Below are 27,497 nucleotides of genomic sequence, written 5' to 3'. Positions count from 1 at the left end.
TCGAGGAGCCATGGCTTCAAAGGCTGTACAGGTGGGTGGTAGATTAGAAGACATTATGCATGCGGCTGATTGGTCTTCTGAATCTACTTTTAAACGTTTTTACTTTAAACCAATTCATGATGCAGCCTCTCTGGTGGTGAGTAAGCTTTGAACCTGCATAATCCTCGCCTCCGGTCCTGATATAGAATACGAAATTTCCTAGCTATCGTGAAGGAAAGTTTCAATTCTATTAAGGACACGGAGGCGAGGATTATCCCACCCACATACTACTCACGAGTCTGTTCCCACTCGATCTGGTCTTCGTACTGAGGTGGTATATATCTTTGCAAAAAATTTCTCTTATATTTGCTCTTATGTTTACTTTCATTAAAGGGAATTGATAACTATTATGCTTGTACTTTGGCATTACAGTTTCAGAACGTGTATGTTTCCATTCTTTCATAACTACGCATTGTGACATTATTTATCAGTATAGCCCCTAATATCATCATCTTTTGTAGGTTCCGAGGCTACAACCAATTGATTCTACCAGGATTCTTTCCGCAGTGAAGTCGAGGACGGTTGACGCACCTGGGAATATTTATATGGACGTGATTGGAGGGTCCTCATTGGATGCTGGTTACCATGGCGGCGGCTTCATGGAACTTGTAGTTTTTCTGTTCATATTGTGTTTAACTTTGAACTTGCTAATTAATAAAAAGTGAAGAAAGATCTGCATAATCCTCGCCTCCGTGTCCTTAATAGAATTGAAACTTTCCTTCACGATAGCTAGGAAATTTCGTATTCTCCCTTCTTCACAGTCCTTTCTTGGTGAGTGACGGGCCATGTCCATGAAACAGGAAACATTGCTGGCATGTTAAAATGTAATTCATGCCTGTAGTCCTCACCGACCTTATTGTCCTGAAGATAGTTTTATCTGATCCCAAAAATGAGTGTTTCTATCCACCCGATATTCACACCATGTACTGTAGATGTAAAATGTTCCAGTCCATGTTTACCCAAATAGCTTTAGGTTTTGATGCTGACCAATTTCTGTGCTTTCTGCACCACTTTGTGATGTTAGAGGCACTGTCCTTCATGTGCAGACTAGAAGGTAAGTCTTTCACTGGATGTGATAAATGTTTGTATAGTACAGATAGCAGAACTCAGTAGTTTCTAGGTGCTTCTAAGAGAGGAAAATTAAATGGCTTGGGAGCAGAGAGTTTATGGTTAATAAAATCCTGATATATGATCCGGCAGTAGGGGAGTTATAGATACAATACATTTGTACAATGTATGTCCTGGCATAGCAAATATAGTATATTCATAATCAGGCATTTCTTAGGTACGGGAATTGTGAGAATGATCCCCTAATAATGAAAAAAGCCTGGGGGTGTAGTTGCCAGTAGTCCCTTTTGTGGTACCTTCTGCTGAATCGAGCTTTTTAGCTACCAGCATGCAGCATTCTGGAATTTCATCTGCAACCGGGAAATCATTGGTCAAAAATTCCCAGCCGTCCCCCCCCGACTTGTATGACTGACTAACTCGACCAGAAGAGTCTATGTCATTTGGGATACTAAATCCGAGACTAGCTTTCCTTTCCCAATTTCAAATGTGCTGTTTAATTATACTGTGTGATGAAAGCTGGGGGCTGACAGATTGTATCTCTGATGACATGGAGCCATCATTACGCATGATACGGAGCTACTTTCTTGGCAGCTTCATAAGAAACAGCTATCCAGGCCTTTAAAAGCGCCAGCTGGGCAAATAAAATTCATGTAACACAGGACATAGGAGCTCATGTATTACTATTGCATTCAGAAATAATGGTTGCAAATTGTGCACCAACATTTTGTGAATGGAATAGTTTTTTTAACTGACCTGTAGGAATAGGTCAGTTGGCAAAATACTGAGTTGCAGGGATTGCAGAATGGCCTGCCTAATTATCATTCATTAGACAGGTTGTAATTTGATACCCCGTGCAATTTCTGAAAATCACAGGGATGGTAGCTTACGAGGGTCAGAAGACCAACATGTGGGAATAGGTAACTTTTCAATGATTTGCCGCAGGATTATTGCAAAATAATAATACATCAGTGTTACAATAGCTATTTGGAAGGGATGCCCAAACATGCCCCTTCTAAAAGCCATTTCTAATTCCATTCAATGATTTAGAAAGCCTTTTCCAAATCGCAAACTAGGTTTAGAAGCTTTGAAAATGAATTTTAGAGTTTGCAAACTATCTGATTTACAGAATCCAGAGTCTGTTGAGGGGTTGGGATTCAGTGGGAATGCTAAAACCATTGTACATGAGGCCCAGAGTCATCATCAGATATTTCTTGAACTGCTCAGATCACTTTAAATAGTAATGCAGTTTTGGCTCTTGTTGTCTGGAAATTATATTTCCAGTCCAGCCATTTTCTGTTTGGGATCAATGTAATTGGATGTGTTCGCTCGATTAATTCCATGGATGCAAATTATGGTGATAACACTCAAAATGATTAGGTTGTCAAAAAAAACAATATTGACTAGTTGGAACACAGTAGAACCCAAAAAACATAGAGTTCTGATGTTTTCTCATTCCATGCCACAATAGCTCATCTATCCATATTTTTTGCATTCTAGAACTTGTAGTACTGAATACGTAATAGAATAAACAGCAGAACAAGTACCATAATCCAAAACGAAACAGGGACTGAATCCACTAGTCACACTGGAACTGGGAAATATGAGCGATCTGTTATGAATAGGTGAGTGTCTTGACACAGAAGGAAGATTGGCAGTTCAAGCAAAAGTCATTGATCCAGTAAACATTGGATAAAAACCCCGTCACTGGAGCTGCCTAATCTAGTGTGACCAGACGTTCCGAATTGGCCCACATAATTCTAGTTTGTCAAGGGCTGTTCGGGCATCCCAACACTTTTTGCCCAAAAAAATATAACTGGCATGGCGTGGCATACAGTGGAGTGGTTTATAGTTGAGTAGCATGCAGTGGCGTAGGTACAGTGGTGCCGAATAGAGTGGCATAGAGTGTAGCGGTGTACAGTGTAGTGGCATGCTGTAGAGTAGAGTGGCATGTCGTAGAGTGTCTGAGAGTAGAAGGACAGAGAGTGGAGTGGCATGTCATAGAGCGGAGTGGCGTTTCATAGAATAGATTGGCATGTCAGAGTAGAGTGTATTAGTATGTCGTAAAGTGGAGTGGCATTGAGTGGAGGGGCATAGAGTAGAATAGACTAGCGTGGAGTGGCATCAAATGAAGTGGTGTGTTGTGCAGTATAGTGGAGTGGTGTATCATAGAGTGGCATGTCGTAGAATGTCTTAAGGTGTAGGGGAATAGAGTGCAGTGGTGTGGAGTGGTATGTCATAGAATGGAGTGGTTGTCATGGAGTTGTGTGTACTGTCGTAGACTGGAGTGGATGGCATGTCTTGGAGTTGTGTGATATGGAGTGAATTAGCATGTCATAGGGTGTAATAGAGTGACATTGTGGAGAGCCATGGAGTGGAATAATGTTGTGGAGTGGTGTATCATACAGTAGAGTGGAATTGTGTGTCATACGGTGGAATGTCATAAAGTGTCATGGCGTGGCATGTAATAGAGAGAGAGTGGTGTGGAGTGTCATAGACTCCTGTAGTGGAATGTCACAGAGTGGAGTGGCATGTCATATTGTGGAGTGCCATGTTGTACAATAGAGTGGAGTACCATGAAGTGGCATGTCATAGTTTGATGTGTCATAGAATGGTGTGTTGTAGAGTGTCTTAGAGTGGAATGGTGCAGAGTGGAGTGGCATGGCGTACAGTGCACTGGTGTGTTGTACAGTGCACTGGTGTGTCCTAAAATGGAGTGGCCTAGAGTGGAGTTGAGTAGTAGAGTAGAGTGGAGTAATGTCATGAAGTAGACTGGAGTAAAGTGGGATGGAATGGCTTAGAGGGAGTTGTGAAGAGTGCCGTAGAGTGTAGTGGTCTGCCGTAGAGTTGAGTAACCTGTCATGGAGTGGCCTGCCGTAGAGTGGAGTGGTGTCTGAGTGTAGTGGGGTGGCATATGATAGAGTGACATAGAGTGGAGTAGAGTCTTGTAGAATGGAGTGGTGTGTTGTAGAGTAGAGTGCAGTGGTGTGTTATAGAGTGGCATGTCATAGAGTAGAGGGGCGCAGAGTGTAGACTGCATAGAGTTGAGTGGCATGTTCTGGTGTTGCGTGTTGCAGAGTGCCATTTCTCATATTTTCTTTCCATAGGTACCTCTGTACTTTCTAGATACTTTCATCAAAGTGCAGCGGTACTCTGTAAGCTTTTAAAAACGTTATGAAATAATAAAATATTTTTCCCTACCGCCACAGACTTTCCTAAACTGCCTCATTGAATACTATGCATTACTCAAACAGTACTAAGCTACATTTTGTGTTAAAAAGCAGAGCAAATGGAAAGTGTGGGCTAAACAATATGGCTGTTGTTTCACTTTGCAAGGGCTCTCATTAATCAATCATATTGAGTTTTGTTACCGCAGTCAAATATATCACTACATTTTGGCCCTTGTTACTCAAACTACTGAACCAATTTAGATCAAATAAAAAGAGGCCCTTTCGAAAACATGATCTATGTTCCTGCCAAATTTCATGAAAACGTTCAGCATTTTGCTGCTTCCTTTGTCTAAAAAGTCTGTGTAAAAAGGAATTGGTGGAAAAGGGTTTTTTGGGGCCCCTCTTTTTTCCTTAGAACCGCCTTAATTAATCAGCATGTAACTTTCCATCATCATCCAACGTGGAGATTCGTCAGATGATGGCAAAGTTTTTCCCAATCAGAAATCCGAGGAATTCCAATCTCTCAGAACCTAACTAAAACTACAGATTGACTACTGCCACTCTGTAATATAAATATTCGAAAAAAAGCCTTGAACGTTTTTTCTCTGGTTCCCCAGCAGCCACCATAGGCGGTGGTACTTTTTTGTTTCATTTCTATATCAGTCCAGTTTTTTAATACGAAAATCTCTTACATTTGCAATTCATTTGCGCGTTTGCAATTGGTATAGAAAATTATTTCTAGCCCTTAGCTTTAAACAAATACAAACGCGAACAAAGCAAGAAGAGCTACAAGACATTTGCACCGAAGCCGCAGTTGTCTCACACTAGAGAAACCTAACGGCCCCCAGAAGGTATTGCTGCTTCGTGACATTTTTCATTAGCTCGCAATCACTGATCAGCGCGCCCAGGGAGCTTGCAACGATGCAGCGATCCTGCTGCGATGAGGCATTGTGTCCTGGACACAGACGAAGCCCCTCTCCAAAGGATGACAGCTACGCTTATTAAATGAACTGAAAACACAGTGAAATGGCTCATTCGCTATTACACATTTAATTTGCACAGCTACGGACACGTGTACTCATAAAATAACTTATGGGAAAAGCAGGGTCGGCTCACTGAGTTCTGAAATTGTAGCGCTCCTTTTGTGCCTTTTGTAGTTCACCTTTGCCTTAAACCTACCCTACTTATGTGACATATGAGGTATAAAATATTTATATATTTCCTCATTCGTGGTAAGTACAGGCAGGCCATTTGGTGTACCTTAAATGACTGCACACAATAAACGAGGAGGCCACCCCTACCTCCTCCTTTACATGTACACCGAGTGTTTTGGGGAACAGCGGCAGTATTGTTAATTATGAACACATACTTTCCCGGTCACATGTCTCCAGCACAGGCTACAGGCCACTAGCTCAGGCCAAGGAGGTACATAACACAGGCACCTGCGACACAGAGGGGCCCTAACACTTCAGGGGCGCCAGTCCATCAAGCAGCCACCATGCAGCAGAAGGCCAATATTTGTGAGGTATCAGAGATTCAGGGGGCCCTCTCCACATTCTGCAGGAGCCCCTATTTTGCAGTATGCAACTGGCTCAGGCCAGAAGACTTTCATCCGGCGCATGCCCTCATTTCATCAGTCACAGCCCCCCCATCCGAACCTCATGCTCCCCATCCCATTCCAAAGCAATTCATCCCAGGCCCAGGACTTGCATCCCAGTGCCAAACCTCCTTGTCTTTCTATCTGACCCCAATGACATTTCATCACCAAGCCCTCCACCTCATACTGAGACCCACAGATGAAGTGGACCCATGCCTGGGCCTGCTTAGACCTTCCTGGCACCACATTTCTCGTGGATGATGGAACTGTGGACCAGTGTCTAGCATGCTAAAGTTCTTGAAGGAGGTACATCAGATGCTGTATTATTCCACCGCTTACATTTGCTGCCTTCAGTGCGAGACATTTCGAGGACTTTACATCCCATTATTAATTAGTTCCCTTCTGCTAATCCTATTGACCAAACATCCTGCACAAGCTACAGAACCTCAATAGCGTCTCCGATGGGGGTCTAGGAGTAGATGCGGCCTTGGACTAGATGGCACCTCAGGCAAAACATGCAGTCAGGGCCCACACATTTGTTTTCCTTGAGTAACGGATTAGCTCGCCTTTAGTCATAGTCTCCTACACAGGAGTAATGTTTGCCCTGTCTTTATTGCCTTCATGAATACTGTCGCAGAGGTGGTCTCAGCCTCTTTTCTCTTCTGCAACCCCAGCTTTATCTATGGGCATGATGGGGAATGCTGGTGAGTGAGCACCACTAATGAGCAGAGAGCTCAGCAGCAACGCCTTTTCTTTTCTGTCCTTAAATATTGTGACTAAAAAACTGACTAAGGGTAACAGAATGCACGAGGCCTTATTCACTAAGAGACACCATGTTTGGCAAACCACTATTTCAAGAGTAGCACCTGTATGACAGCTCCTAAAGCCTGTGGTATTGACATTTCATAATATTGCTAATGGTATGGCATCACCCTCAGTGCTATAATGCCACTGACTGTATATTATCACTGGTGGTAAAAATATCATCAATAGAACACGCCACTTTCTGCTTTTTAGCAGATTCGAACTGTGTGGCAACAAAATACCGCCTGGGGAAGTGACAGCAGGTCTGTGGCACTCCCCACTTCCCTGTCATTACCTTAGTGTGTACTGACAACATCTAGCCTTCATTTCAAGGAGTAGCAGTCAGTTATTGTTATGGAACTCTTAAAGTCCAGTTTAGAGATTAGTCCTATTTTTGGTCATAAATGTTATCATTTCTGATGGATACAACTACCTGTGGATTCCTCACCTGATGAATACTCCCATGGCGCCAGCATTTGACGGAAATCTTCTTACTAGTCTCTGCACGTCGACGAGGACGTCACTCTAGCCCACGCGACGCCGTCTGACGTCATACAGGCAATAAGAAGTCCTCGCCGACGTGCCGATGACAGTTCCCTTTTTTCCGTGCATTCGAAACGGTTATCTTCGAGGGAGTTACTGTTACCTTCGTGGTTACAGTGTATTGTCTGCTGCGTAGTCTTCTCTGCGGTAACAATGTCTCAGAGGAAGTCGGGTTTCAAGCCCTGTCGAGAGTGTGGGGGCAAGATGTCAGTTACAGATCCTCACTCCGACTGTCTATGGTGTTTGAGCTCCGACCACGACGTCTCGACTTGCGATTCATGTCAACACATGAATCCGAAGGCCCTCAAAGAGCGCGAGGCCAAGTTATTCATGGCAAAGTCAAAGAAGAAGGAGAAACATCATAAGAAGTCTTCTTCGCCAAGGTCTCACCGGCGTCATCGAGACTCCCGGCGCCGTAGAGACTCACGACGTCACTCCAGCAAGGAGTCTCATTCGAGGTCACCTTCGGCTCGGCGTCGGAGGACTTGGGAGGTCAGCCCCACGGTCACGCCGCATCCATCGACGCCGTTGCCCTCTCCGGCGTCACCGACTTCACCTGGTCAGGCGTCAGTGATTGAGGTGGTGCAGCCTCTTGTGTTTTCTCCGGCGTCGCAGACGTCGAGGCCGGCGTCGGGGTCGCCCTCGATCCAGGCACCCCAGTATCCGGCTTTTCCCACTCCTGGAGCCGATAGTACCGCGTTTCTTAATGCGATGTATACCATCTTTCAGCAGATGGCTCCAGGAGCTGCTCCGGCTGGTCCTTCGGGGCCCTTGGCCTTTTCGTTGGGTGATCCTGCGCCTCTTCGGCCGGCACCCTTTATGCCCTTTCTCCCTTTTGGGAATGTGGGCTCGGCGCCGGTGCCGGCGTCGGTGGCCGCTCCGGTGGCTTCGGATGTTTCGGCCCCGGAGGTTGCCCCTCCGTCGAAGTCAGGATTTTGCCCTGTGACTCCGGTTGGTCCATCGGCTCCAAGACCTCGTCCTCCGGCTCCTGCCTCGGCGCCGAAGCTGCCTGTGGCGCCGGACGCGGCGTCAGATGCTTCTGGAGATCGGCGCCGTTCTTCGACGTCGGCGGAGGCCATGTCGACTCCGCGTATCGAGGAGAGACTTCATTCGAGGAGGCGTGCTCTCCGTCTTTTAGAAGAGCAAGAGTACCAGCGAGTCCTAGAGGAGGGAGAGATTGAGGACTCTGGAGACGGACTGCATGGTCTGGATACAGCCAGTGGGCTGGACACTTCCCCTGAGTGGGACCTTTCATCTCCAGGGGAATATACGGAGGAGGCTGCTTCCTTTCATGCTGTGGTGAGGAAGGCAGCGAGCTTTTTGGACCTGCCTTTGCCGGTGGCAGAGGCAAAGCAGAATTTGCTGACAGAGGTATTGCATCCGGCCTCTGCTGCAGCTGAGCCTCTCTTGCCATTTAATGAGGCTTTGCTGGATCCGGTGTTGGAGGTGTGGAAGAAGCCGGTGTCTTCCTCGGCCGTTCATAGGGCTGTGGCCAGGAGGTATCGAGCTGCACCATCTGACCCTGGCTTTCTCTCTAGACACCCTACGCCGGAGAGCTTGGTGGTGCAAGCCTCCTGTTCCTCAAAGTCAGCGCCTGGTTCCTTCCCGACGGTGCCTGGAGACAGAGACTCCAAGAAACTGGATGCGCAGTCCAAGAAAATATTTTCGTCATGCAGTTTGGCGTTGAAGGCCACCAACGCCACGTGCATTCTGGGGAGGTACATCCATGCGCTGATGGATGATATTTCGTCTTCATTCACGGAGCTTCCCCAGGGTCTTTTGGATGTGGTCTCGGACGCCCAGGCTGCCGCGACCCAGATTATCCAGTCTGGGCTGGACACGACCGACTCGGTGGCCAGGGCGATGGGCACGGCTGTGGTGGCAAGAAGACAGGCCTGGCTCCGAAACTCAGGGTTCTCTGCGGATGTGCAGTCGACTCTGCTGGACCTCCCGTTTGATGGGGACAGACTGTTTGGAGCCAAGGCAGATTCAGCCTTGGAACGATTTAAGGAGAGCAGAGCCACAGCCAAATCGTTAGGACTGCAAGCTCCTTCTTCCTCTGCCTCTTCTAGAATTTTCAGGAGGTTTCGGGGATTTGGTCGTGGCTCTTATTCCTCTTCCTTTCGGGGGAGGTTCCAGCAACCCGCCTCTTCCCTCCCCTATAGGTCATTTAGAGGGAGGGGGAGGGGTGGGGTCCGTACCAGAGGAGCCTCTCAACAGCACTCTGCCTCTTCCTCGTCCTCTGGAGGGGTGCAGCAGGGGAAGCAGCCTTAGGCTTCCACCGTTTCCCACTCACTCCTCTCCTGTAGGGGGAAGATTACAGCGTTTTCTCCACAAGTGGAAGTCTATCACAACGGACACTTGGGTTCTCGGCATTGTGGGAAAAGGCTACGCCCTTCCCTTTCGGGAGTTCCCGCCCCTCATCCCGCCCCGCCCATCTTATTGTTCAGAAGAACACCTCCTGTTGCTAGAACAGGAGGTTCAAGTCCTCCTTTCAAAGGGCGCGGTAGAGTTGGTCCCAGAGCAGGAAAAGGGTCGAGGTTGTTACTCAAGATACTTCCTGATTCCCAAAAAGGATGGTCAGTTGAGACCAATCCTGGATCTGAGGATCTTGAATTGGTTCCTCAAACAGGAAAAGTTCAAGATGCTGACCCTAGCACAGGTGCTTTTGGCGTTGAACAAGGAAGATTGGATGGTGTCTGTCGACTTGCAGGATGCTTACTTTCATATCCCGATACTCAAGTCGCACAGGAAGTATCTCCGGTTTGTGGTAGGGTCGCAGCACTATCAGTTTGCGGTCCTCCCGTTTGGTCTTACTTCAGCACCTCGAGTCTTCACAAAGGTGATGTCAGTGGTTGCGGCGGAGCTCAGAAGGAAGGGGATAGCAGTATTCCCTTACTTGGACGACTGGTTGATCAAAGCCAAGTCCCCGGAGCTTGTGTCGCATCATCTGCAGTCAACAACCCAGTTGTTGTTCGACCTGGGCTTTTCGGTGAACGTGCCCAAATCTCACCTGGAGCCCTCTCAGCGCCTCCTGTTCATAGGGGCAGTACTGGATACAACATTGAGTCGAGCCTTTCCTCCGCCTCAGCGGATTCAAGATATTCAGGAATTGGTTCCAATGTTTCGAAATGGAGCGGTAGTTCCAGTCCTCAAGGTCCTTCGTCTGCTCGGTCTGTTCGCCTCCTGCATTCTGTTGGTCACGCATGCTCGCTGGCACATGAGGGCTCTTCAGTGGTGCCTCCGAAGGCAGTGGTCTCAACACAAGGGAGATTTAGAAGGTACTGTCAAGATCTCCAGAGATGCTGCTGTGGAATTGAAGTGGTGGATTGCGGGCAACAATCTTTCACAGGGGAAGCCGTTCGCGCAGTCGCCACCAGTGGCCACGGTAATAACGGATGCCTCCACCCTAGGATGGGGAGCTCATCTGGGGGATCTGGAGATCAAAGGGCTTTGGTCTCCAGAGGAACAGGTGTTTCATATCAATCTGTTGGAGTTACGGGCTGTACGTTTGGCTCTCAAGGCCTTCCTCCCATCCCTTCGTGGTCAGTCGGTACAGGTCCTGACGGACAATACTACCACGATGTGGTACATAAACAAACAGGGAGGAGTAGGGTCGTACCTTCTCTGCAGAGAAGCTCTTCGGCTATGGTCCTGGGCAAAGGACCATCAGATTTGCTTGGTGGCAAATCATCTGGCCGGGGTCTTGAATGTACGTGCGGACAGTCTCAGTCGCCAATTCTCGGCAGACCACGAGTGGCGTCTCCATCCAGATCAAGTCTGTTTAATCTTCCAGATGTGGGGGTTTCCTCGGATAGATCTGTTTGCCACTCGGGAGAACGCGCATTGCCCGTTATTCTGCAGCCTCCTGTATCCGATGCAGGGAGCGTTGGGGGACGCGTTTCAGATAACCTGGTGCGACCAGTTGCTTTACGCGTTTCCCCCCATACCCTTGATTCCTCGAGTGTTGAGGAAAATTCGCCAAGACCGGGCCCAAGTCATCTTAATAGCTCCGGATTGGCCAAGGAGGGTATGGTACTCCGACCTTCTCCAACTCTCACTGTGCCCTCCGCTCCGTCTCCCTCTCAGGGCAGACCTCCTCTCGCAGTCGCAGGGGCAGGTTTTACACCCCAACCTCCAGAGTCTGCACCTACATGCTTGGAGATTGAACGGGGCAACCTGAGTTCCTTCTCTCTCCCGACTGATGTAGTGGATGTTATCTTAGCGGCCAGGCGACACTCCACTAAATCTATCTACGCTAATAGGTGGTCTAAATTTGTTATGTGGTGTGGAGAGAGACAGATTGATCCCTTACATGCTCATCTGTCACATGTTTTGTCTTTTGCACTGTCTCTAGCGCAGAAAGGTTGTGCAGTAGCTACCATTAAGGGTTATTTGTCGGCCTTGTCAGCCTTCATTTGTCTTCCAGACCAACCATCGTTATTTAAATCCCCTATTGTTCTCAGATTCTTGAAAGGTCTTCTGAATCAATATCCTCCAAAACCATTCGTTATGCCTCAATGGGATTTGTCCTTGGTCCTGACTTTCCTTATGGGGTCCCCTTTTGAGCCTATGCATTCTTGCCCCTTAAGGTATTTGGTTATTAAAACAGTATTCCTGGTAGCTATAACATCTGCAAGGAGAGTGAGTGAGTTGCAGGCCTTATCGGTTAAACCCCCTTATATAACGTTTTATGGGGATAAGGTGGTGTTGAGGACCAAGGCTGCTTTCCTTCCGAAGGTTGTTTCACCCTTCCATTTGGCTCAGACAATCACTTTGTCCACGTTTTATCCTCCGCCTCATCCTTCAAAGGAGGAAGAAAGACTACATCGCCTGGACCCAAAAAGGGCGTTGAGCTTCTATATCGACAGAATGAAGGATATCAGGCTGGAGGATCAGCTGTTTGTCGGATACGTGGGCAAGAGGAGAGGAAAGGCAGTCCACAAGAGAACACTCTCCAGGTGGGTTGTTCTTTGCATTAAAATCTGTTACTCTTTGGCAAAGAAGGATCCGCCTGAGGGCATTAGAGCTCACTCCACCAGAGCTAAGTCGGCCTCTTCGGCCTTGGCCAGGGGTGTTCCTGTGGTTGACATCTGCAAGGCCGGAACTTGGTCGTCCCTTCACACTTTTGTGAAACATTACTGTTTGGACTCTGAGGTCAGAAGGGACGGTCATTTTGCACGGTCAGTGCTGCAGGATTTCTTGGTTTGACCATTTAGGCACCCACCGCCGGGCGTGGTACTGCTTTGGGACTCTATTCATCAGGTGAGGAATCCACAGGTAGTTGTATCCATCAGAAGAACGAGTTACTTACCTTCGGTAACGACTTTTCTGGTGGATACATTAGCTACCTGTGGATTCCTCACGGTCCCACCCGCCTCCCCGTTGCCTTTTTGGTCTCTCCAAGCAATCCTTGAGTGTGCTCCTTTTGGTCTTCAAAGTTGCAATACATTTTGCATGTATGATATTTGTATATATGTGTATATTTATATATAAATCTATATATATATTGGGTATATACATGATTCGTATGTATAAATATATTTATTTGTTTAAAAAAAAAAAAAAAAAAAAAAAGGTTATATTAAATCTACAGCTATTTTATTGCAATGTTGTGTGATTTACAATATTAAGAGATGTTGCTTTGCTCTTTCATTGCATTGGGTTATTATTATTATTCTCATGCACGTAAAAAATGTTGGTACTGTCATCGGCACGTCGGCGAGGACTTCTTATTGCCTGTATGACGTCAGACGGCGTCGCGTGGGCTAGAGTGACGTCCTCGTCGACGTGCAGAGACTAGTAAGAAGATTTCCGTCAAATGCTGGCGCCATGGGAGTATTCATCAGGTGAGGAATCCACAGGTAGCTAATGTATCCACCAGAAAAGTCGTTACCGAAGGTAAGTAACTCGTTCTTTTAGCTGATGACCCTTCCTTTAATAATAAGGCATATGGTAATGCCCTTACTACCAGCATTAATTTTTAAAAACGGTGGCATGTTATCGCTAATCCAGCAGAGTAGTTTTGGCGTTCAGAATTTCACTTTCTAAAATAGGGAATTTCTTACCAGCAGAGTGTTTCCTATTTACCAGAAGCACGACAGGCACCCCCTTTTCGAAATTAGAGAGGTTATTTTTCAAAAGCAGTACAATGCCACACTTGATCCAATATTCTAAACCACATTTCAACAAGTAATTAGCAAGCACTGAGCTACTGACTTTACCATGCCTACGCCAGTGCGCCACTGAGCACACGCACACACATGGGAGCCATCTTGGTGTGCTTTTTTTATTCCAAGATGGCCACTGGTGCGATGAATGGGCTGCCAATTTGTAATGGATTGCTTTTTCTTTGGGACAAAATCAAAGATGGCAGTGATGCATACTGCCACACCAGTGGTAATTTTTGATGCTTTGTGCACTTCATTGTTAATTTACTGTTCAAAGACTGCCATTTTAGACTGGCAATTATTTTAAATGTATGTGTGAGATGCCGTGCAAATCAAGAGAGGAAAGCAACCAGGAAGCAGTACATCTGTCAGGCCCTTGCAAAAAAAAAAAAAAAAAAAACTTCCAAAAAATTGGTGACCAAAGGGCAAGAATAGGAGGAGTTGGAAGAGAGCATGAGGCAAAATAGTTAAACAATAAAAAGGGTAGTGGGAGATAATTGGATGAGACATGGGGTATGATGTGGCGCGGGGGCTTGACTGGGTTTGAGACAAAAGGTGGGATGAGTTAAGCTATGAAGTACTAATCAAATACTTCCCTCAATTAATAGAAAAAGAAGGATACAACTCATCCAACCAGAAACCACAGGAAGCAGGATAAATTCCAGGGGTGGGACAAACACAAGAATAGGGAGGAAAGCCATTAGTAAGGAGCAGCAGGGAAATGAGATATACAAGAAAGCAGAATCGTGATCAGTGGCTCGCCCGAAGCCCACTCTATCAGTAAGTTTAGATATGAACTATAGAGCTTATCATTGGGATGCCATACAAGGCAGATGCATTTTCATGCTAGTTTCAGAAAAGACAGTTTCTTAAAGTCATAATTCTTCGTACCTTCTCTTTTGGCAATGCAAACTATGGTTTGTAATTATGTAAGTGGTACCCTTTGGCAATTGTCTGCACTTTAGCATTAGTTGAATAAATTATTGGATAAAATACCTTGGTTCCCCACTTGTAAACAATTGCATGGGCTCCTTAAAGTAAATGTCTAACTCAAACTGCGATTTTCTTGGGGAATTTCAACTTGGCTGGTTGATTCTACATGCACACTCATAGGAGTTCAGGGCCTTCTTATATTCTTCTTACAAAGAACCCAGAATGTTGCATTGGATGCAAAGCTAGTCTGTAATCTGAATTTATGCCTGAGGTAGTACTAAAACATATACTGAGTTTATGGAGGATTAGATGTTCCATCTGGAAACATCTTTTAGGGCATGTGGCATGCAGCTGGAAAATAATCAATGCAAACACTGGGCATAAAAGCTTTACCCAACATGTTGGCTCCTTCCAAACTAGTGTACGTTTCATACGCATATATAGTATATATGCTAAGGCACATGCCTTAATATGTTATTTCTTAACATGGGAAACGTCTGGAACAATGACTCCGGAACAACGATTACATGGTTAACGCAAGAGGAACCACGCTTGTGTTAATGACGACTCCGTTTTTCTCTGTCTTAACAATGCATGTGCTGCACGCACATGTGTGGTTAGGGCACAGAAAAAGGCAGACTGCATTGGGAGAGGATGGGGTCAGGTAAGTGGGGCTGGGGGTAGTTTTTAGGGGTGGGGGAATTGGGTAGTTCTTGTTTTATGGGGCAGTTCTGTTTTTAGGGGTCGGGGTTACAGTACTTTTGTTTTTGGGGATGGGGCTGGGGCTGTTTGGTTTTTGGGGTTGGGGGATCTGGGTAGTTTGTTTTTTGAGGGTGGAGGTCAGGGTACTTTTGTTTTTGGGGTGGTGGTGGGGGATTGGGGTAGTTTGGGGGTGGGAGATCGGGCTACTTTTGTTTTTGGGGCTGGGGGTCGGGGTACTTTGGTTTTTGGGGTGAGGGTTCGGGATAGTTTAGTTTTTGGGGGTGGGGGTCGGGTACTTTGGTTTTTGGGGGTGAGGGTTCGGGATAGTTCGGTTTTTGGGGGTGGCGCGGTCGGAGTACTTTTGTTTTTGGGGTTGGGGGTTCGGGATAGCTTGGTTTTTGGGGTTGTGGTCAGGGTAGTTTTGGTTTTGGGGGTGGGGGATGGGTGATTTGTTTTTTGGGGGTGGGGTGGGAGATCATAGTAGTTTGGTTTTTGGAGGTGGGGGATAGGTGGAACTTTCGTTTTTGGGGGTGGGGATAGTTTGGTTTTTGGGAGTGGAGGCGTTCGGGTAGTTTGTTTTTTGGGGGTGAGGAATCGGGTAGTTTAGTTTTTGGAGGTGGGGGATCTGGGTAGTTTGGTTTTTAGAGGCGGGGTGAGGAGTCGGTTGTGTTTAGGGCAGGTGGGGGAGGTCTGGGAAGGGTTTAGGGCTCATGGTGGGTGGGAGGTATCCAAGGTAGTTTTGTTTTAGGGGTGGGGGGTCGGGTAGTTTTAGTATTAGGGGTGGGGTACTTCTGGGCCTTAGGGCAGGTGGGGGGGTCGCATGCTAGAACCACGCATGCCGTTCCCACACTTCCCTTTACTGGGCATGCTTTTACAACAAAAAATTGTTGTAAAGGCATGTGTGGTAAAGGCATTTGTGGTACCAACGCAGTCATTGTTCTGACTGCATTGTTCAGGCATGTGTGGTTCCAGCATTCGTTGTTCCATCATACCATTCTCCTAACATTGTTGAGTGTTGACTCATAATCTGCAAAGCTTCACATGCATGAGGAAGCCCCTGCATTCCCCTTCCTCAACAATGGTAAAAAATAACATATTACACTTTTTAATGTTGCTTCTTCTTTTTTTGAAAAGGGGGTTTTAACCAAATAGTGGCAAGGGCTTGCATTTGTTCTCCAAGGTGAAATTATATTGAAGAAATCTTGCAAATAATTATTTCCCTCTTTTAAATTGTTATACAGCCTGTGAAGCAGTCAACTGTGTGTTTTTCTCATGTCAGTTTGACTCTACTCTGATGTTTACTGGGATTTGACCTTTGCGCTGTAGTCATAAATGTGTGAATGTCTGTTATATTAGTAAAATTAGGGAAAAAATGAGGCCCACTAACACATTATTTAGACCGTCATGTTACGGTTAGTTACACAAACCATAACTCTCACCCTTGCTCATCCACTAAATTCACTCCTCAACCTCACATAATATGACTGATGGCATTACAAATGATATTGATTGTATCACTGGGTCCATAACATCTTAACATAACATTTACATTATGGATGATGTTGCTATGGATATAGCATAATTTTGGAGAAACTATGTTAATTAAGAATGTTAGTTCAGTTGGTTCACACAATTCTTTATTTATTGGTGTAACTATTGTGTGGTCGTAAGCAGTGTGGTTAGTGGGCAAGTTATGCTTTCCATGACTTTTTGGGTGTGAGTTATGGTTTGTGTAACTAACCATAACTGCTCCATTTCAGGGGTTCACTGTTTTATTTCAAAACCATATTTACACTTTAACTGTCATGTTGTTTAAAGGAATTTAAGTGTTATTTTAAATATGAATGTGTTATGACCAGAAGAACCTATAAGTTTTTCAGTGATTTTATAAGTGAGTTTATATGTCATCCATTTTCTGTGAAACTAGCCCTTGCTGTCCATGGCCTTTGAACACATGCAGTAGTGCTGACTGCAGGACCTGGCCTTTTTTCAAGCTTTGCACCCAACACTCTGCAGGCAGCCAGCCCCAACTAAGTCGGACCAGGCCTCCAGCCAGAGCCATGGGCCAATTCCCACTGCACAAAGTTGAGACCTTGCAAGGTCGGTGTTGGCTGCTGGGCCTGTGACCAACCATTTGTGGTAGACCGAACCCCACCTTTGCCAGTTCTTTTATTAAAACTTTCAAAACATTATCAGATCTACGCATACAAAATTAATGGATCGAAGGACCTGAAATTACATCCAAGAATCCTATGTGAAAAATAGTTTATCTTTTTAAAGTTTGGAGGCCGTATCAGACCCTCTGGGACCCCTGGCAACATCCTTCCTGGAGTAGGGGATGCCCTCCTTCCCCCATTACCTTTTTTTTAGGGGACAGGCTTTAGTGTTTGGCATCCTGTAGTGAACACCACAACAAAAATGTCAGTTGTTGCTAGCCAATCAGATTGTTCCGATTCTTGAATCCTCCGAGGAGCCAAAACAGTGCATTAGATATAGGGTTAAAAGCTCTCGCTTTGGTCGCTTGGTTATTCTTGAAGGACATTGAGAAAAACTAAGTGATTGGTCGAATGCTTGAATTAATGTCAGCCTCTTTTAATCACTCGATGCTGCATTCCAGCCCATTGTTTTTTTTTTAAAACTTCGTCACCAAACCCAAAGACCAAATATAGGCAAATCCGGTGGTGTAAAAAAGGCCCCCGTGTCGGGGTGGAGGGCCTGACCTACAGGGGCCTCAGCACCGTACCGTGGCCTGAGAGCTCCTGAGTGAGTCCGAAGGGGGCCTACTACTTTGCAGCCCGCCCCCATCAAGTTTCGCTACTGTAGTGGGCAAATCAGCTATGGTCCTGCATCAATTAAAAATACTGCAGCGTAGGTTATGCACCTTCTAAATAGGGAAAATGTCGCCATTTTCAGAAAGAAGCCATAAAACGTACTTTCAAAATAAAAACATTAAAATCAAGCAACGCATTTGCCGCACACCTGCTATGATTCAAACGCACAAGCACCGCATATTTTGTGGACATGAGATGGCCATTTACTGCTTAGCTTTTACTGACATGCTGGCTAACGTTCAGAATTCTCCTGTTGAGTTACAGCTTTCCCTGATGACATTTTTGCGCCTTACTAAAATAAATGACTGAAAACGAAGCTGGCATTTCAGAAAGAGGTGACATTGCAAAGCCATTTGCTGAAATTGATGATTTAAACGTGCGTGAATCATGTTTCATGACAAGATGCGTCTTTGCACAAACCCACAGCTGCAACGCTTAACAAATGTCGAACCTTCTTTTTGTTTTTAGGTATAAACTGTGAACTGGAGATTGATGAGTGCTTATCAGAGCCTTGTCTGAATGGTGGATCCTGCCAGGATAATTTTGAAAGCTATTTATGTACTTGTGCCTCTGGATTCTCGGGTGATTTTTGTGAAACCGACATGGACGAGTGTGCCAGTGAGCCCTGTCTGCAGGGAGGGCAGTGCATAGACTCCATCAACGGGTATGTAGCCTTACTCCACAGTCCCTCACTTAAACATTGCACTAACTGGTGTAAGGCAGTAGTTCTATTAGGAGTGGATGCATAAGACAGTTACATGAATTGTGCAGCAAAGAACACCCAAATAATGCGACAGGACTGACTAAATGATGACGCATAAAAAGTCAAATCATGTGACTGTCTGTTAACTATTAATTATTATGTCATTTTAAAACATATTGTGCACCAGGTGGTGGATTATGTGGCAGTTGTGGCACGTCCATCATTATTCTGAAAATTTTGCAACTTCAGAGACACCTAATTCTAGTAGCTCTGGTACAAACTATAACTTCATAATGAGTTCCTGAATCAGCGACAATTATAGGGAAGTGGAAAGTGAAATATTCACTATGAAAGGGATTATTGAATTAGTGACTGTTTGGCAAAGCACATCTTTTGTGACATATTCTAGGATCTTCTGTGTACTTCTACTTGAATCCTTGTCGGGGATATCTCATCACATTATTTTGTATGTTAATAGTCTACAAAAAATACCCACCAAGTTCCCTGTAATAAGAATTATGCACATGAACAAGCATGTTTAAGAGTGGAATAACGTAATCAGGCTGTGATAAGTGATAACTAATTATGCTCCCATATTTTCATTTCTGCATGTGTTTAAAATACCTGAATCCTAATATAAAATACTTAGAGTTTGGTGAACAGGAATTTCAGGGAAAGCATACTTATGTTACCCTCACAGAGCATCATGATATCAAAGTCGAAACACTTCCTCCTTGCGCCCACGATTCCAAGCAGCTTTTAATGACTAAAAACAACCCTATACATAGCGCATAACTACAACGACCAACAGAACTCGTGTAATGGAGGCCGATGCTCCAACTTCATAAAACGCCCCCCATAATATCTTACCTGTAGCTCAATAAACCCATTTATGGGCATTTCTGCGCTTGCTCTAGAATACTGCCTGCCACTATTTACCTGAGATTCCTCTCAAGCAACACACTCTCCTGTGCCACACAAAGAATTAACCTACAGTGACGTTAGAGGCCTCTAACTCTGGGTTCAAGCAACTTACCTGCAGTGTTAGGCCCCACCTTGATGTCATAATTGAGTACTCTAGTCTGGTGAAAGTAAAGATCTGCACTCAATAGGCAAAGTGGGCTTTTGTTGCCACTTCACCCATTAAGCCCCTTCGAAGGTACAACGACGACTAAATCTTTTCCAGAATCATAACGGAATTCATTCAACAATACACAGTACTGAATTATTGACTCTCCCCAACTATAGGAATAGATCACCTGAACATTACAACTGCATCATATCTACCTATGGTGTGCAAACATGGATGACACAAAGGAAAAATCGGCCAGAGAGGAACTTAGAAGCTCTAGGTACCGGAGACAATCAAAACCTGCCCAAAAATGAACAAAACGGGGGCCCCTATTGCCGGATTCACCAATTAGAGGTAAACAAGACCTAGTCAATAACTTTGAAACTATTATACTCAAACTCAACTCCTTACAGATCGTGTCTCAATTCACCAAAACCAACATCGAAAACCTTCAAATTAAGCTGGGTGGTCTTAGAGGAGACATAAGAGCACTAGCTAATCAACTGGACGAGACGGAATCAAAAATTAGTACCCTAGAAGACAAACAAAACTCAATCAAAGAGAACTCAGACTCTTTATCCTGTAAAGTGCTAGTGATGGAAAAATAACTTATGTCACTGGAAGATAGAAACAGAAGAGGGAACCTAAGAATCTTTGGCCTTCCAGAGAACTCAGGAACCAAAGAGAAGTCCTGTGTATCCTTTTTCGAAACTTGGCTCTCTCAGGTGTTGGGAATAACTTTTGATTGTGCTTTCAAAATCAAAAGAGCAAATAGGGTCCCAACGCATATCATCACTACCTGACTCAACTGACCTAGAGCACTCATTTTTCGACCACTCAGATACCGCGACATAGAAATTATCTTGGAACAGATGAAACAGATCAGAACTATTTCATGGAATGGCACAAGATTGGAATTGCTCAAGAGTTTGCCAAACCTACAGTTAATCGAAGCAAACGTATTCTAGCTCTCTGCCCTGAGCTCAAATCATTAAACATCAATTTTTCCATCGCAGGTCCTGCTGAAATTAAGATCTTCTACAAGGATAAACCAATATTTTTTGATGAACCCAGACATAGTCATTTTTGCAACAAGTAGCAGACTCCCAAATGATACATTGACTTCCTCACCATATGCCTTTCCCATAAATGTTTTTCTACACCATAACCTACTACTGTCTCCCTTAGTTAATCACTTTTCCAGTGTTTAAAGATTTGTTAAGCAATGTATCGCTTCTCATACAGATTCTGACTTTCTACCCATTTATCTCAAGAAAGTCAGTAATCAGTTGTAACACTTCTATATTAGGTGTTAGTTTGCTAGGCCCCTCAACCTTGATCTCCAAAGAACCTTTACTGGTTCTGCTTGTCTTACCCCAAATCTGTCATTCTAGATGTTGCAATATTCACCATGCAAAGATCATCGTTGTTGTTTTTTATTCTTCTATGTTTTTTGTCTGATGTGATGCTGCTTTGGCCTGATCTTCGCCTTGGGGACCGTTTTACTCCCTACCGAGGCCTACAAGGCTCCCTTTTTGGCTTTTGGAGTGGGGGTGGAGGGAGGGAGGATAAGGGTGGTGGGGTATATTTTGGGATTTATTCATTTTTTTGGACTGTTCTTGTTTTTTGTCGGTACAATGCAGATGTTGTCGTCCAAGAGAATTCTCTTTTTGTAATACTTGCATCATCTGGTTACCACTATCCACGTGGCCTCCCGGATGTTCCTTACTCTTTGTTCTTCTTTTTCCTTCTCCCTTGCTCTTCTTAATACCCTTTCCCACCCCTAATGATGTCTTCATGCTAGACATGGCAGCTACCAGGTACCCAATGCCTCACAATGTCCCAGTCACAACAAATTGTTTCTTTGAACACCAAAGGTCTCAACCATCCTACTAAACGTAGAAAGGTACTAGATTATTGCCATTAGATGAAATTAAATATCATACTGCTTTAAGAGACCAGTACAGGTGAGATAGTAGTGCGCAACATGTGCCATTTATGGATCGCTGACTAAGCATGCTCTTCAGCAGCTTCGAAAAAAGCAGTATTTACTCTAATTGCCAAAAAAGCCAATTGCTCCACGGACCTTAGTCTACATGATAGTCGGCAGATGGATAAAATCACGAAAGACAACTTCTCTTTTTTCATTCCTGACATCTATGCCCCAACTGCTGACAACCCCTCCTTTTGGTCTGCTTTGAATCAGAAATTAAGAGATCTCCCTCAAGATGGTAAAAAATCCTAGCAAGAGACTTCAATCTTCCATTTGACACCACCCCAGATAGACGTTCACAATTCAGATACAGACCAAATAGATCTCATACGCAACTACACAAACTATCAGAAGATGGGTTAGTCAATATCTGGAGACTACATAGCCCAACAGGGAGTGACTTTACTTTTTACTCACAGACCCACAACTCTCTATCTAGAATAGACTATTTTGTGAGCGAAAACCTAGTTCATTCGTCCACTAAACGGCTATTGAACCCATTCTTATATCGAGCACGCTTGTATTACATTGATGTTAAACATAGACTTGTTTTGAAACAAATCAAGCTCTTGGAGAATGAATGATGAGGTGCTATTAGACCCAGAATCTAAAAATCATATTGCTCAAGCCCTAACCATCTATTTCACAGATAACATCACTTCATTAATAGACATTGAAAACATATAGGATGCCATGAAAGACACTATTCAGGGAGAAATGATTGCAATATGACAAACAAAAACAAAATCCTAATGCCTTGGAAAAGACCAGGGTCACCAATTTTGATCCCTAATTAGCAATAAAAATAAAACACCTTAAGTATGAATATAATACAATTTTGAGCAAGCAGGCTCATATCTGGGTCAACTTAAGGCTAACAACCTTCTAGAAGGAACCAAAACTGAGAGGCTACCTGCTTTAACTTTTAAAGACACAGAGAAACAGGCCACTATAGCAGCGATTGAAAGATCACCACAACAATCTACAAACAGAACCAGGAAAAATCTTAGGGACTTTCCAACAATTCTACTCAAATCTATATAAACCATCCCAACAAAATGATGCCTCTCATATTGAGGCCTGCAAAACATTTTTGAAATCTCTTGATCTCTCTATTCCCACAAAGGAATAGTTAGAAAAATTTAATAACCCCATCAGACAAGAAGAAATTCTTGCACCCATCAGTTCTCTCAAGCCAAATAAAGCTCCGGGCCCAGATGGCTCCCCAGCTTCCTTCTACCAAAATTTCAAACCTATCTTAACTACCCAACTTCTAACCCTTTTTAACAACTTCCTCAGACAGGTGAATTCTCAGACTCCTCTCCTGAAGCCCACATAGTTGTAATACCGAAAGAAGGTAAGAACCCATTAGAGATGAAAAACGTTTACCTTATATCGCTCCTGAACACAAACTATAAAATCTATACAAAGATCTTAGCTCTAAGGTTGGAGAAGATCCTCCCATGTCTTATACCACCTCACAGACAGGTTTTGTTAAGGGATGATTAGTCATGGATAATATTAGGTCTTTTAGCCATATATGTAGGGAGCTGGCCCGGTGTGTGGTGTTATCACCCTATACCAGGTCCAGGCATCCCTCTATTAGTGAGGTGTAGGCAGTGCCTAGGAGGCCAGGCTCTTTAGAGGTAGCTTTGGATGAGCAGCCAAGGCTTATCTATGAGACATGCAAAGCTCATGCAATACCACTTAGAGTCACACAGAACTTACACACATGAAAGAACCACACAGTGTTACAAACATAAAGGTACTTTATTTAAGTGACTCAAATACCAAAGGTCTATATAGGCAATACTCTAGTAGCAGGCGAGTAAATACACTATTATATACACCTTAGTTGTCAGGAATGAACAGAGAAAGCAATAGAAAACAGTGCAATAACAATAGGCAGTAGTGACCCTAGGGGGAGCCTTAACCATATACTAAAAAAATGGTATGCGAATAATAGACCCCGCCCAGGTAAGTGAAATCTGTAGAGGGGAGCTGGAGGAACTGGGAACCCCAAAAGGTAAGTACCAGAGTGCCCCCCAGTGACCAGGAGAGGTAAGCACCTTGTTTTTCCAAAACCCACAGAGAAACTTCAGAAGAGGACTGTGGAAGACCCAAGAAAGACTGGAAGGATCAGAAGATGGATCCAAACAGAGGAGGACCTGAACATGTAGGGGATCAAGTCCAGTTCCTGTTAGAGTGTCCGGTTGGGGCAGGAGCCACTACCCACCCTTCTGGAGATGCCGGACTAGGTCAACAGTGAAGACCAGGAGATGGCTATGCAGTACAGGAGCAGAGGAAGAGTTCCAGAAGTGATGCAGTCCATGTCCCACATCGGAGGAAGAGTGTAATCCATCAGTGGTGTGGAAAAACCACCAACAAGCCTTGGCAAAGGCAAAAGTTGCAGAAGAGGATTTGCAGAGCTGCCAGGGACCAGGAAGGAACAAGGGGACTCAGCCCAAGGAGGGGAGTCCCAGGTGCCCCCAGCAGTCAGTAAAGCAAGAAGTCATGGATATAGCCCCCACATGCAACTCAAAGGCAGCAGGCACAGGAGTTGCAGTGAGGCCCACTCAGCACACCTGGAAATGAGTCCCATGTCGGTGGAGCAGAAGGCAGGAGACCATGCATTGCAAGGAAGAGAGCTGGAGGCTGGGGCTACACGGAGCCTGAAGATCCCTTGGAAGAAGACCCAACGAGCCTTGGTAGCAGCAAGAGTCGTGGTTTACAAGGTACTGTCCTGCAAGGGGAGGCAAAGACTCACTACCTCCAAAAGTTGGACTGGACAGCTGGTACAGGGGACCAAGGGGACAACTCAGGACCACCACCTGTGTTGCAGGATCCATGCAGAGTTACAAGAGAGAGAACTCCTGCTGCTGGTCTTTGTTGCAGTTGATGCCCCACATGCAGGGGAGTGACTCCTTCACTCCAGGGGAGATCCCTTTTTGCTGGTTGGTGCAGACTGAAGACTTACCACCCTCAGAAGATGCACAGCTGGGGAAATGTTCAGTTGCTGGAACAAGCAGGAGAAACGATGCAGAGCAAAGTCGTCGCTGGAGCTGCAGATTGTAGGTTCCTGTGAAGTCGAATTGTGGTTCCAGTAGCAAGAAGTCAAAATAAACATTGCAGAGTAGTCTTGCTGGAATCTTGCACATCGAATCTGATGACCCACCTAAGAGGGAGATCCTAAATAGCCCTGGAAGGGGGATTGGTCACCTACCAAGGTGACCACCTATCAGGAGGGGGCTGTGATGTCATCTTCCTGACCTGGCCACTCAGATGCTCCCAGAAGCCTCTACCCATCTTGGTCCAGTACACAGATACAATGGCTTCTCCGCACACACAAAGTCCAGGAAAATGGAGCTGGAGTTTGTGGGGGCACGTCTGCTCATTCAGAGATGTCTTCACACACAGGTACTTGCACCCTGCCCTCTGGGCTAGGAGGGCCTGTCATAGGAGTGACTTACACCCTGCCCTCTGGGCTAGGAGGGCCTGCCTTTGGGGTGACTTACAGTGACCTGGTGTAGTGACCTGTAGTAAAAAGGGTGCATGCACCCTTTCATGCAGGCTGCAATGGCCAGCCAGCAGACACATTGTGCATGGACTCCCATGGGTGGCATAATACATGCTGCAGCCCAAGGGGAACCCCTGGTGCCCCAATGCCCTGGATACCATATACTAGGGACTTATATGGGGGCATCAGTATGCCAATTGTGGTGTACAAAAAGTTAGGGACAACCAAATTCAGAGGGAGAGAGCACAGTTACTGGGGTCCTGGTTAGCAGGCTCCAGGTAAATACAGCCAAAACACACTTATATCAGGCAAAAAGTGGGGGTAACCATGTCAAATCCTACAATAAATTTGAAGAAGCAAAACATATTCCTTCTCCCTCCATTGCCATGGCTCTGGATGCGGAGAAGGCTTTTGACTAGGTCTCATGGTCCATCCTAAGAGCGACCTCTGAGAAATTCCAATTAGGTCCCCGCTTTACACGCATGGCCATCTATCAAAAACTGACTGCATGTATCAAAATTAACTGCCAGCTATCTGATAACTTTCCTATGAATCAAGGCACCAGACAAGGATGTCCATTGTCTCCTCTCTTGTTTTTATTATCAATCAAGCCTCTTCTCCACTCCATTAAGGCTAGTAAAAATATTCTTGGGGTCCCCTTCAAAAATGGCCCACCAAAACTGGCAGCACACGCTAATGATGTTTTAATCTTCTCCGCAGATGCATAACAAGCAGTCTCTGAAATACTTAATGCCATAACCTCTTTTGCAAAAGTCTCAAGTTACACGCTAAAGATAAAATGGAAATGTTCCCCCTAAATATTCTCTGCCTCCCACCCATGGCTACTTCTTTTAACTTAAAATGGCAACTGCATAAAATGAAATATTTAGGAATCAAATTCTTCGACACTTTTGAAGTGGCCAGAAACCACATTTAACTACCTTACCCACCAAAGCTAATAAATTGACAGAATCATGGTCCCAAAAATTCATTACATGGTGGGAACGGATTGAAGCTGTTAAAATGCTACTCACCCCACAAATTAACTTCTTCCTCAATATTTTCCAGCTAATCTCTCCACAACATTTCACAAAGCTCGTAACATCACCATATCAGCCTTTAAATGGAAAGGAAAAAAAGGTGGACATTTCTCTTCTTACACTTCAATGGGACAAATCCTCAGAGGTAGTAAACCTTCCTAACTTTATATACTACCAAGCAGCCTTTCATGCTAGACAAGCAATTTGGTCCCTCCAACCACCAAATATAAACTTACCTTCCTGGGTTGACATTGAAGCAGAATTAGTATCCCTCTTTAACTTATTAGTATATTAATAGTTAAAGTAAAGTTGCTCTTTTCTTCCACATTAGTAAAGAGTCAATTTTAGCCTTTGCACACCTTGACAAATGTTTTACAAATAAACTGAAGGGATCAGAATATGCATCTTTATGGTTCAATAAGTCAATTAAAATAGACCTGTCCCTCGAATTCTGGAGACGCTGGGCCTCGGCAGGAATACTTTTTGTTAACGATATCCTCCCCAGTCATTCTATTCCCTTTTCGAAACTTACTGTAAAATAACATTTTCAGCTTATGGATCTTTACTGCTTCCTAATCTGAAAGTAGCTCCCTGTGATATCAAAAAGCCACACAGTGTGGATTGCTTAAATTTTCTCCAAAATCTCATCCTTAAGTCTCACACAAGTCCTATTGTTTATAAAACCCTACAAAAATTACCTAAACCAGACCACGAGGCCATACAAAATACGTGGAATGATTCATGTTATAAGCATTATATGATACATATTTCACCAGATAACTGGAAAAATATATGGGCTCGTTGCTAAAATATAAAATCTCCCCTCTAATATTACAATGTTTATTTTGGACAGTATACAGATCATACTGGACTCCATCACACTTACACAAACGAGACCTTTTAACCTCAGATGCCTGATGGCATTGCAATGAGCATATAGGGGACCTTGACCACCTAATATTTTATTGCAAACACATTTGTCCTTTGTAGAAAGAAACCAAAAATACACTATGTGATATTTTTTATGTCACGATTCCCTGACCCACACTATAGTCTCACTAGGCATCTATGGAGATACTGACAGACACCTCTTTAGCTCCTTATCCTATTGGGGCAGAATGCTATTTGACCACCTTTTGATAGTGGGCATCAAAACCATTCTTTGCGACTGGAAAAGCTACAACAATATCTCATATCATACATGGTGGGCATGGGTATGCTTTCTTAAAAGCTCTGACAATTGTATACATAACTCTAACATTAACAACAGCTCCTCCCACCAACTATGGTCTAAATTAGAAACATATCTACAAAATGT

General features: G+C 44.6%; 1 protein-coding gene across 1 annotated transcript in view; it reads left to right on the top strand.

The window, feature by feature from the left end:
• The window catches only part of CRB1 (crumbs cell polarity complex component 1), an 829,565-nt gene that overhangs the window by 250,354 nt on the left and 551,714 nt on the right, over nucleotides 1–27,497 (top strand). Inside the window, exon 3 of the mRNA XM_069232126.1 lies at nucleotides 18,323–18,518. Within this exon, the coding sequence (XP_069088227.1) occupies nucleotides 18,323–18,518 (196 nt within the window). The remainder of the gene's footprint in view (nucleotides 1–18,322; nucleotides 18,519–27,497) is intronic.

This window comes from Pleurodeles waltl, chromosome 4_2 (genome assembly GCF_031143425.1).
Source record: "Pleurodeles waltl isolate 20211129_DDA chromosome 4_2, aPleWal1.hap1.20221129, whole genome shotgun sequence".
NCBI lineage: Eukaryota > Metazoa > Chordata > Amphibia > Caudata > Salamandridae > Pleurodeles > Pleurodeles waltl.
Note: the sequence above shows the minus strand (reverse complement) of the source record. Positions and strands in the feature narration are given on the sequence as shown.